The sequence below is a fragment of the Lethenteron reissneri genome, chromosome 18 (genome assembly GCF_015708825.2).
Source record: "Lethenteron reissneri isolate LAM-NWPU_2019-01 chromosome 18, ASM1570882v1, whole genome shotgun sequence".
Classification (NCBI taxonomy): domain Eukaryota; kingdom Metazoa; phylum Chordata; class Hyperoartia; order Petromyzontiformes; family Petromyzontidae; genus Lethenteron; species Lethenteron reissneri.
Window position 1 is genome coordinate 5,389,825 of NC_083796.1, and position 13,673 is coordinate 5,403,497.

Genomic DNA, 13,673 nt, shown 5'->3' on the forward strand with positions numbered 1-13,673 from the left:
GAGGCCTTCATCGTTGCAGTGGGTTGTGCTGTTTTTGTGTTGAACTTCTTTGGCGCCGTACGTAGCCAGCCATGCTCATCGGGGGTGCGGGTTTGACAGGGCTCAACACAAGTATTATTCTTCTTGGTTCTCTCGGTAAAGTCACGTAGAAGGGAAGTAATAAAATAATAAAAATAAAACATAATATTACTTCCCTTCTACGTGACTTTACCGAAAGAACCAAGAAGATGAATCCCTGCAGTCACGAAAGCTTTAAATCGAGATGTATTATTGACTCAGTAGGATAAAATGATATTAGGTATCACCATCGTCGTTTACGATTTTCTATCCGCTGCTGGATGTAGTCCTCCCCACACCATTCCCATCCTTTATGAACATTTATCTTACGCGATTGATTGATCCATGAAATAAAAAAACACTTCTGCAACTGCTAATTTATACAAAATTTTAGACGTGAGCTAACAACGTTTAGTACCTTAACAGTGAGACAAGCTGCTGCTATAAACGATTCATCATGTAACACATTAAGATTACTTCTTTGCTGTACAACTCCTCTGTGCCGGCCCGTGAAGTGTGATTGTCTCTTGCGTATGCCAGCGCGCTTGTGAGTGTTACCGTTAACATGTTGCGAATTTACAAGTCTCGTGTGACTCACAGCCCGCTCTCCCCCCCCCTCACTTATCTGGTTACACGCCCCATAAAGAAACTTTTGAATAGTTACGGTGCAACGTGGAGTCATTGGGCAAAAAGGCAACCTGTCATTTAAACAGCGAAGAAGAGGCCAACGGTAGGAAAGCAGGCTTGGTTGCTTCAACCAATTGTGACGATGAGATCACACCTGCTAAGAGTGACATATCGGGCCAACCCCCACCCACCCACTCTCTCGCCTCGAGTCCTGTTACATTTATTAGGCAACCGTGCCACCGCAATGCACACAACAGCGGGCGAATTTAAAAGTGCAGACCGCTGGCTGTCAACTGCAGCACTACTATTCTGCTGTCACCAAGCCAGTACAGCGAGGCCCTTTATTTGCAATGGATAAGTCACAGCAAGGGTAAGTGGCTTTTTTCATTTTCATAAGTGTCCCAGAGACGTATCATACACACCTTGCAAGAGACGGACTTTGTTTAAATTGGTTATCGAATATATCTGGTGAGCGACACCATCTCGTGTCACGTGCCATGTGCTTCCGTTTGTACCGTATGAGTTAATAATAGCTGCGTCATGTGACGTTATATGTGCGAAATGCATTTCCTGCACATTACTTGCTTAAATAATGGGAAGAAAAACCGATGACATTCTGTGATATCAACCACATGACATTACCTTGACATATATTTCTGTATATTATATGTATGATTATTTCAACCTGTGTAACATTTCATTGTCAATTATACATGTAATTTTAAGTACAAGACAATTATTCTGATAATAATTGTTATGAATAAGACACTTTTATTTCACTCCTGTGAATGTTTTAATGTTGCCACATAAGTGCAATACTTATAAATATTGTAAGTTATATAGTGGCATCAAGATAAAATGCACGTAATAACAAATATATGACATGGTTCAAATTGAAACCGTGGCTTGTATATCTGCAATATTTTTGAGAGACGCTATTCATACAGTATGTTACAGTGAAAATATATGAATTAATAAAGTGTTCCATAGAAACATGTAATAAAAGCTTGTAAGACATTCAGTATGTTTCCCATTTACCCTGTAGTTTATTGTATGAATGGAAACACAGTGTTTACTAAAATGGCAAGGCTTATGTACGCGTTCATAATTACCGGAAAAGAATGCAATGTTTTTATGCTTTCAGATTTTTAGGCCAACAACACTGTCACCCTTTAGCATTTTGGTTGGTATGTCGAGTGTAGAGTTCAGTGCATCCCGAACACACGGTGTGCGGCAACCCTTGACATAAAAAAGTGCAGAAAATATTTATGATTTTTGTGAATCCGCTCAAACAATTCACTTCTTATTGCGTGAGACTTACAGGCAGAAACTGCCTTGTCAGTTTTATGTCACTGGCTCGGAAACGGCTGCTTCGAGGGGGTCAGAAAACGTACTTAAACCTTGGCTTTGTGCCAAAGCACTGAAGCTTCTCTCTCGACATAAAAACCGGACATTGGTTCTCTGAGGAGGAAACTGGCATCGATCAGCCGGGTCGCGCAAACTACAGCTCACTTAAGGGCATCTATAATCATCGGAATGAGCACTCTCTTGAAAAGTTGCTGAGAAAGTGGTCTTCAAGAAGATATCCCGTCCATGACAGTTCAACCCCATGCCAGTCTCTCCCCCCCTGCCCAACATAAAACATTCCACACATAAGCCCCCACTACTGTGCACTAAACCACAACACAGTCGGGATAGTGCCAGGAATAACTGCCAGATTAAAAGATTTCAGATTTGAGGTTTTTAAGGAAATGTTTTAAAAAATATTCTTCAGATTTTCGGGTCATTGGCATAACATATTCATTCAACGTGCCTTCGTGCGAACCAAAGTGATGTCACGCAATGCCATGGTGAAGCCACTTTCTGTGGAATAAAAAGTGCTGAAGTGACATCATTTCATGTGATCCCACACGTATAAAACAGTCGGAAACAAAACATTTGCTTAGATCATCTAAAATGTTCTAATCTTGGCCTGATTATTTGATTTCATCGGATTAATACGAAAATCGGGAAGACATCCCTAAGTGCACCATTTTGTTTGGCGATGTCATCAGAAATTTATCTTGCTGTCTTGTAAATTGACCTGGTACATTTACATGCACACCTTGGTCCATGTCCTAATGTTTGTCTTCAGACGCTTGTGCGCTCACGTACCGGCGTGGCAATGTGTCGACACAAACGTCACAGACACGCCAGTAAAGAGGAGACAGGCATTACCAGTACTGTAAGGGACAATAAGTAATGCAGAAAATCATTCTTAAACATGAGACCCTGGTTACATTGAAAGCACGCGACACTAACTGAACTAGATTTAATATAGCGTTAGCTTTTCCATTAATCTTTGTCCTGAGCAATTGTGCATGACCTCACGTACCACCCCATGGGGATTCGTTTTCCTTATCTCGCTAATGAGGGATATGGGTCATTGTCATCAGCATACAATTATTTTAATTATTGTTGCATGGTATGCCCACTCAGTAACCAGAACAGGGCTCAACATTCAAAGACCTGCATTACAAGCAGTGTAAGTCAAGTATGGTCATTTGGATCTGCTGTTTTATACACATAAAACATCTGAACCCCTGAAGCATGTGTTTTTTTTTATTCAGACCGGCCATCTGCTTTAATTTTTTACAATGTTCTAAAGTGTAGACTAATACAGTCTAAAAAATATGATACTGGCAAGGGAGGTACCATGATGGAGGTCCCATGCTATAATGCAGTACTGTATTTAAAACTGCGTTTATGTGAAACTGGCTATTAAGGGCAGATTCTTAGGACTATATTTAATAATATAGGTATCATCTTCTTGGTTCTTTCGGTAAAGTCACGTAGAATGGAAATAATAAAATAATATAAATAAAACATAATAAAATAATTCTCACGACGTCTCGGCCACAACGCAAGCAGCCGTCCTCAGGTGAAGAACATTCTACGTGACTTTACCGAAAGAACCAAGAAGATGAATCCCTGCAGTCACGAAAGCTTTAAATCGAAATATAGGTATCCTTAAAAATCAGAATGAAGAAACTTTCACGCTACATCACTCTACTCTTTGAGCAATACATCGTACTTTTGTAAGTAGGTTAAATCACCCACTAAATTACTTTTAAAGCCCTATTGCAAACAAATGCCGTGTGAGGGGGTTACGTGACCGAACTTTGCCACACTACTCTGAAAGCTGTTGGTAACATTTGCCTATATTGAGAATCTTTTTTATATGAATATTACTAAACAGTTTTTTTAAGTTAAACTAACAACAAACAGTAGAGCCAAGTTAGTTTACTATTGTATGTTTAATGTTATATATGTCCCATGAGAAACAGAATGATGACATGTTTAATTTTACTGCATTGTATTAGCTGGCATAATTGACAAACTATTCGCTTTGAGGCAAATAATCTGAAGTGATTTTCTGCTCAATTGAATATTGAGGCATTGGTGCTTATTTCATGTTTACAGCCCTAAGCCAGTGGTGGAAATTCCACATTCCTCTGGCGGGGTCGAGTCCTCTCCATAGGACAATGACTGTTGACTTCCCCACAAAGTGGTACTCGTTTAATCGACCCCAGAAGGATGATGGGCTGAGGTGAGAAACCATTAGTTTAGGCACATACGACCTCATTCAGCAAAAAAATGTTGTACAGTATATGTTGTAATTAAATGTGAGTGTCCGTGAAAATGCAGGCACAGATCCCATAAGATTAATATTTAAGTGCATTGGCTTTCATTACCACCAGACCTACTTATGCAATAATTTAGATTATATTATACTGGCATTGAGGTTGATTCGGAAACATTATAACATATTTATTGCCAGCAGTTGTATGTCTTCCTCGTATTCAAGGCTTGTATTCAAATCAAGCTATAAACAAGGTCAAGGCTAAGTGACAGTGCAAAACTAAAACACCCATAACCACAAGCATCGTGCACTACGCTGAAGAGACATCTTGCTTTAACGATCCCATCAGCGCTTTGTGAGGTACTTCTTGCAGCATCAAGTATGTCCTTACTTAAATCCATAGGGAGCTCTAATGCATCATCAGCAACTACAACATATCCGTATCTTGTTTCTATAAATAACGTTAGTTACACGCGGATCAATAGTACAGTAAAATAGAGATATTTGTTAAACCCACCATCCAAGGAAGTTTCCAAGAAAAAGCCCCCCAATTAGCCACGATTTACATTGTGTTATATTGGACAGCCTGTGCAATTGCACAATATAAAAAAAACGGAAGATTGGCAAGAACTTATCTAAACTATTTTTTTTATTTTACCAGGTGAGGCCCACTGAGTTATTATATAGCTCTTTTTCAAAAGCGACCTGGGGAAAAATGATAGCTCAACGAAGTAGCTTATCACGTTGAATTGTATAACAGCCAAACACTCTCCACGCATGTTGATTCTAAATGTGGAGGGAAAACCCGCAGGATCTGGACAAAAATCCACGCGACCGCGGGGAGAACATGCAAACTCCAAATATACAACAGGAGTCAGGGTCGGGATCAAACCCACGACCTCCTGTATACCAGGCGAGGTAGTTAACATCTCGTCACCGTGGCGCCCAACCATCCTACATATCAGCATTTGCATCCTATTATTCAATATGAAGTTACAGTGTTACCGTGTCATTTTATTTTCCGTGCAAAAAGCCAAATATTTACGATCCGTGATGGGTATTTCAGAGCGCAAGGCAACAACATGCTGGGAAATATTGTTTTTTAATCTTAAACGATGGACTGAGCATCAGATCAATGACAGGTGGCTCTCCGCAAAAGCACTCCTGTAATGTGCCGTTTTGTTTTTCTTTTCAAGCGAAACAATAAGCCACGCGACGACGAGAGATGACAAACAATGCGTTTCTGCTGTTGATGCAGATGCGATCAATTATTCAAAGGGAGATTCTTCAGACAATTCCTCGTGGCTATAAAGCAAACCCCGTTGCGCCCACTTCAATGGCTAGACTCCTCTCATTACTTATTAACTGGACGAGAAAGTCATTTTCTCCTGTCATTTCCACCCGTGGTTATTTTGTTGTCTGTCGCCCAAACAAAGAATAATGCATTGTTTTTCATGCAAATTGCCTTGGACGCCGGTGCATGCATTGTCGCTCACTGCTGCTCCCTAGACATGCACATAAGCTAAATGAGAAATCCCTGGCTTATAATTTATAAGACTGTGCTAAAATCGTTGTTAAATAAGAATATACACGTGGTAACACAATATACAAAGATGCTTAGTTCAACGATGATACACTGAAAACAACATTCATACGTAATCGGCTCTCATTAAAGTACAGCATTTTGTTCCGAATGCCTTTGTATGGTAGTTAAAGTGCGTATTTTAGACTGGAACATATTACGTAGAACAATAACAACAGTGGGGAAAAAGAAGAGCAGAGCCTATACTTGAACAAAGAGGACAAAGCAATTTCTTAAGTTACGCCTATTTCCACGGTGGCATGTTTGTGTACAATATACAGTCTTGTAATAATTTCTGGTGTTTAAAATGTTTACTCTTTCACCTACACGTGATTGACCCTTGGGTTACACCCATCTCAAACCTTTATAACTCCCTGCCTTAGCAGCGCTCACGCCAGATATTTGTTCCTGCTTCAGCAGCTCTCACCTGATGACCATTGCTTGTGTTGCGATCGAAACGTCGTGTGATATTGTGATTATTTTTATTATTTTTCTATCTACGTGGCTTTACCGAAAGACCCAAAGAATATGACCTGAATAGTTTTTACAGCCTCTTGCATTGTCACCTAAGTTCACAATCCTGTCATGGAACTTATTTACTACTATAATGGGCCAAGAATGTCTGTGTGTCCCGCGTGTGACGTCACTCCACGTCGGCCAGCCCCCCCTCATTAATAATCATGACCCTGTGACGTCTTCCAAATGGACACCCCCCCCCCTCATTAATAATAATTAGCGGCTGACGTCACTCCACATGGGGGCCGAGGCACCTCCTCCCCCCTCCTCAGCGTCAACTCACAGCCCTCACTACAAAGGCAGAACCCTCACGTCACGTGATCTCCGTAACGCTATTGAGACATCGAAGTAAAAAGGACGTCATGATGAACAAGGGATTACAACCTTGAAATGAAATAAGTCTGTGTCACCGCGGCCTTACAAACTACACACGAATTGATGCAATGAATATCACGTCGCAATCTGCTTTTCGCTTGCAAGTTTCAGATTTACTGCAATACACCCGTCGTCCTTGGACGGGCAAAAGGCTAGTTTATGTTATAAAAGGTCAATGTTAAAAGCAATATCGTGGCAGTGCTTAAGTGTCTGTCAAATTATGATTGCAGTGCATCGTTTGTTAATTTGTTATTTAAAGGTTAATCAATAGATGGCTTCAACAGCATAATTTATTTGGTAAATAGTATACCAGCACATATTACAATTAAGTGCGTAATTTCTGACTGAATATTTTCCAGTTCTCTGGCAGACTGGAGTAGGTACGTAAATAATATCCATATATCTGTTATAACCACACCAAAGATCGTGTACTTGAAATAACTAAAAAAATGTAATTGTGCTGTTACTCTCCTGCAAACTGTGACTTCAGAAGCGATAATAAATTAAACAAAAATCATAAATCATGTAAATAGCAAAAACGACTCTCCAGTCTGGAAACATTCTTTGAAGTTAAAAAAAAATATCTATCAGTGATGAGACAAACCTATTAAAAGTATATCCACATAAAAGCTTCTCTAGATTCTATACTTTAAATCTTAACTGGGGTACACGTACCCCCTGGGGTGAGAGATGCCCTTTCTGGGGGTGCGAGACATTCCAGATTTTTTTCAGAAGGTTAATAACCGAAATCAAACTCATGTATTTGTTAACATTATACAAAGGGGTGCAAGGTTGCAGTAAAGGTTAAGAACGACTGATTTAACTGAATGGAATAATGTAGAGTGCAGTACTTCCTCTATGGCATCATGTCAAACGTCTAAGATAAGGGACACGGGCGTTTCTATCGCGAGTGGGTTTTTTTACCATACTTCACCACACTGGTCAATGGTGGTCGGTAGTAGTTGGGCACCTCGACACGAAAACACAGATCTACTGGACATCTGTGAAAAGGAGCTTCATAGCTCTTCGGATTCCTCCAATATGAATACATATTCCGATTCTGATTCTACAATACATCAATGTTAACCCACCACATAGCCGCACAGCCTATAACAACCTGTTTGTGCATGGTGATTACCAATAGAAGCAAAATACAGGCTGAAGATCTGCCTACTTTCCCAGATCGGGCACATTCCAGGCGATTTGGTCCGAGGCTAATGTGGAAACAGACGTGAGTCGGTGTGCATCTGGCTGATATCAATTACGTGGAAAGTTGTCATTACGTAAACACGTGAATGATGAAAGTTTCCTTTTTGGCGTGTCGGAAATCCTGAGTTGACTCATTTTCACGTCGACCGTAGGCTAATAAAAAAAAACCACTCCACCCTTCACCCACATTCATTCGTTATCTGCTATGACAAACATTGGCAAGATATGAGAACTGGCCAAATATTACGATACCGTACCTGCAATTGCTTTCAGGATCAAAGATAAACCTAGCAAACCCCTTGTCAGGTAATCGATAGCTACTATTAGGTAACTATGCATATGCCTATTTGTATGCATGTGTGTATGTTGGACTTCTTTCGCACCGTACATGTCATCATAAATACATTTTAATTTTCATCAGGCCCAGTAGTGATAAGTGCAGTATCCAACGCGTATTAACTCTCATCTCTCTGGTCTCTGTTCATGTGCTATGAAGAAGGACCATTGCCAAAACTGTCACCGATGACATTTGTGTACATGTATACGTGTTCTGTTGAGGCCGTGTTGTTGATTGATGTGTGTTGAGTAAAACTGTGCTTGTGCGCCGCTGCCAACACGACATGATTTCCTAATATTTTGTTTCAACAAAAAATTACGTGAGTGTGTCTCATTAACTGGGCAGCATGTGTGTGTGTATGTGCGCAAGACCACATTTTTACGTAACTTTGCCGACACGAGGAACACTTTGTAGTGCGTCTTACTCTCCGGAGCCACTTACAATCTGGAGAATATGTTATTTAATGTAATGACTTAAATTAATGTCAATATTGGACTCTATGTAATTTTAAAAAGTGACATTTATATATCAAGTGTCTGGGCTGGCTTCGGGTCCAGGTGTGCTGTACAATACAATTGCCCCACTTAAGTATCCCAAACGTGTAATTAAGGAACGTCCTGATGAATTATTCAGACCTCGGCAAACATTCCACCAAATATAAAATATGTATGGCACACACATCAGCGGTATTCTCCCAGCGCCCCCGGTGTGTCTGTTCCAAAGACAGGAAAGGAACTTGTAAATATTACTACAACATCCTGGCTTGGACATACTTACTGTACGTGGTCCTGAATGAAGCATCATTTGAAATATGCATATACACATAGAAATATTTTGGTTTACTGGAGATATTTCTGGGATAAAAAAAAACATGTTTAAAAAAAAACATCAATAAGTTCGTATCTGTATTACTCTATAAAGTATCACTTTTGTAAAATATTTATGAACAATTAGTGTAGGATTCTTTGGCACTGCCGCCGTGTACAAACGGGGCTCATCCTTACTCTCCAGCCCTTTCATTTCTAGAATCCAAAAGTGACATTACATTTTCAAATACGTCAATAGAACATATTGAACATTATGAAAACATTTGTTGAAAGAAATCAATACCGTAGTACATTCGTACGATTTGAAATGTGTTATTCTGTCATCTGTCAATAGGAGTCTCTCTAGCGAGCAATCAATCAACAGACCAAGCGTTCCCGCTCGCTCTCCAGATCAAAACTTTCCTTCTGCAAAGGTGTCAATTTTTGCTCATGTCTTTTCTCATTGCCTTTGGTTTTTAGAGTTGTACAACCGTGCGTAGCCAACCGCACCTTCGAATAGCACGGTTTTCTACAAAGGAAGTTTAACATACATACAATATTCTTGGTTCTTTGTTTGAATTTTTTACTCTTTCACCTACACGTGATTGACCATTGGGTTACACCCATCTCAAACCTTTATAACTCCCTGCCTTAGCAGCGCTGCCGCCATATATTTTCCTGCTTCAGCAGCTCTCACCTGATGACCATTGCTTGTGTTGCGATCGAAACGTCGTGTGATATTGTGATTCTTTTTATTATTTTTCTATCTACGTGACTTTACCGAAAGAACCAAGAACATGAATCCCTGCAGTCACGAAAGCTTTAAACAAAAATACATACAATAACACACACACGTCATGCATTAATAGTACATCGGTTTTTTTTTAGGTAAATGTCTGAACGTATAAATATAATACACAACTTTACCGAAAGAACCAAGAAGATACACAGCTCCTCTTAACTGTGGTGATGTGAGACCAATATCACTGATCCTATTATCCGCATTTGCGATATTAATTACTTCGTTTATTCGCGGGATTGGGCGGGGGGGGAGTTGCGGATAATAGGATTCGCTAGTAATAAGATCACAGCAAAGAGGAATTTCTCTATAAAAAGCTGGATACAAATTATGGTCTATACTCTACTCTGCGATAAATGCAGTTCCAGAAATAAAATGCTACATTTGCGTTAGTAACTTATATGACAGCACACATATCACCCTTCACAGATATCAATGCCGTGGCTACTTTGTCAGTGACAGCAGCAGCACATTAGGGTCAGCTAATGTGGCAATCACACACGCACATACAGATATATATTAACCTTTGCGCTGATAACCGAGCTCTCAGGGAGAAATGCCGAGCCAAGCAACACAGCGAAATGAGCTCAACAACCAAAAAGAGACAGAGACGAAAACTGAGACCTGTCGGCTACAATACACACACACCTCTAACACACACACACACCTCTTACTCTAACACACACACACACACCTCTAACACACACACACCTCTTACTCTAACACACACACACCTCTTACTCTAACACACACACACACACACCTCTAACACACACACACCTCTTACTCTAACACACACACACCTCTTACTCTAACACACACACACCTCTCACACACACACCTCTTACTCTAACACACGCACCTCTTACTCTAACACACACACCTCTTACTCTAACACACACCTCTTACTCTAACACACACACACACCTCTTACTCTAACACACACACACACCTCTAACACACACACACCTCTTACTCTAACACACACACACCTCTTACTCTAACACACACCCCTCTAGCACACACACCTCTTACTCTAACACACACAAACACACCTCTAACACACACACACACCTCTAACACACCTCTAACACACACACACACCTCTAACACACACACCTCTAACACACACACACCTCTAACACACCTCTAACACACACACACACCTCTAACACACACACACATACCCCTCACTCTAACAGACACCGCTCTTACTCTAACACACACACACCTCTAACACACACACACACACCTCTTACTCAAACACACACATACACACCTCTAACAAACCTCTCACTCCAACATACACCTCTAACACACACCTCTAACACACACCTCCAACACACACCTCTAACACACACCTCCAACACACACCTCTAACACACCCCTCCAACACACACACACCTCTAACACACACCTCCAACACACACACCTCTAACACACACCTCCAACACACACACACCTCTAACACACACCTCCAACACACACACCTCTAACACACACCTCCAACACACACACACCTCTAACACACACCTCCAACACACACACCTCTAACACACACCTCTAACACACACCTCCAACACACACCTCTAACACACACCTCTAACACACACCTCCAACACACACCTCTAACACACACCTCTAACACACACCTCCAACACACACACCTCTAACACACACCTCCAACACACACCTCTAACACACACCTCTAACACACACCTCCAACACACACCTCTAACACACACCTCCAACACACACCTCCAACATACACCTCTAACACACACCTCTAACACACACCTCCAACACACACCTCTAACACACACCTCTAACACACACCTCCAACACACACACCTCTAACACACACACACACCTCTAACACACACACACCTCTCTTACTCTAACACACACACCTCTCACAAAACAAAGACAAAGATCCCCCATGTAGCCTTCACAGACTGTTGGGGCAAGTGCTGTTAGCGAGCAGGCCGGCACGGCACACGAGGGGGGTGAGTTGGCCAGCACCACGCCCGGCCGCCTTTGTTTCCCCAGTGGCGATGCTTACACACCACACAAGATACTCTTTGAGGCTAAGTCGACCTAGGGAAGGCCCAGCACCGGTTCAAATAATCCGTGAGCGGGAATGGCACCCGGATTGCCAGGTTCGTAGCGCAGCGCGCTAGCCACTACACCACCGCTCCCCTCTCTTCCTCTAACACACACACACACACCTCTTACTCTAACACACACACCTCTGGGGCCGTCCATAAATGACGTCACGCGATTTTGGACGATTTTTGACCCCCCCCCCCCCCTCGTCACACGGCGTCACAAAAAGTCAGACCCCCCCCTCAAATATGACGTCACAAAGCTCTGCCCCCCCCCCCCCCAAAAGAAAAAACATGCTTCAAATCGCTTTAAACTATTGTCATTGTAGTGCGTATTTAATGTGGTGCTGCACTCTAATGTTGTAGGAGAAAACATTTATTTAAAAGTCTATTTAATTAAGTAGAACGTGTTGTCTATATTTATTTAAAGTTGCGGATTTTGATGTGACGTCACATTTCTCAACCCACCCCCCCCTCGTCACACATCGTCACAAATGTGTGACCCCTCCCCCCGCTAGGTGCGTGACGTCATTTATGAACGGCCCCTCTCTTCCTCTAACACACACACACGCCTCTAACACACACACACACCTCTAACACACACACACACCTCTAACACACACACACACCTCTCACTCCAAAACACACCCCTCTAACACACACACCTTTAACACACACACCTCTAACACACACACACCTCTAACACACACACACCTCTCACTCCAAAACACACCCCTCTAACACACACACCTCTAACACACACACCTCTAACACACACCCACCTCTCACTCCAACACACACCATTAGCACACACACACCTCTAACACACACACACCTCTAACACACACACCTCTAACACACACACACCTCTCACTCCAACACACACCATTAGCACACACACTCCTCTAATACACACACACCTCTAACACGCACACCTCTAACACACACACACACCTCTCACTCCAACACACACCATTAGCACACACACTCCTCTAATACACACACTCCTCTAATACACACACACCTCTAACACACACACACACCTCTCACTCCAACACACACACCTCTAACACACACACACCTCTAACACACACACCTCTAACACACACACACCTCTAACATACACACCTCTAACACACACACCTCTAACACACACACACCTCTAACATACACACCTTTAACACACACCTCTAACACACACACACCTCTAACACACACACCTCTAACACACACACCTCTAACACACACACACCTCTAACACACACACACCTCTAACACACACACCTCTAACATACACACCTCGAACATACACACCTCTACACACACAGCCGCTAACACACACACACCTCTACACACACACACACCTCTAACACACACCTCTAACACACCACACCTCTACACACACCTCTAACACACACACCTCTAACACACACACACACCTCTCACCTCAACACACACACCTCTACACACACACAACCTCTAACACACACACACCTCTAACACACACACACCTCTAACACACACACACACCTCTAACACACACACACCTCTAAACACACACACACCCTCTAACACACACACACCTCTAACACACACACACCTCTAACAGACACCACCTCTAACACACACACACCCTCT

The 13,673-nt window shown here is 41.9% G+C and overlaps 1 protein-coding gene across 3 annotated transcripts in view; it reads left to right on the plus strand.

Moving 5' to 3' along the window:
• The first annotated feature begins 932 nt into the window (after nt 1-932).
• GRAMD2B (GRAM domain containing 2B) overlaps nt 933-13,673 on the plus strand; it is a 29,469-nt gene continuing 16,728 nt past the window's right edge. Inside the window, exons 1-2 of one of the 3 annotated variants that reach the window (XM_061553520.1) lie at nt 933-1,054; nt 4,147-4,273. In XM_061553520.1, coding sequence (XP_061409504.1) covers nt 4,209-4,273 — 65 coding nt within the window. In that variant the 5' untranslated portion in view covers nt 933-1,054; nt 4,147-4,208. Of the gene's footprint in view, nt 1,055-4,146; nt 4,274-13,673 lie in introns of those variants that run through there. The other 2 variants (XM_061553523.1, XM_061553524.1) reach the window with 2 other exon arrangements.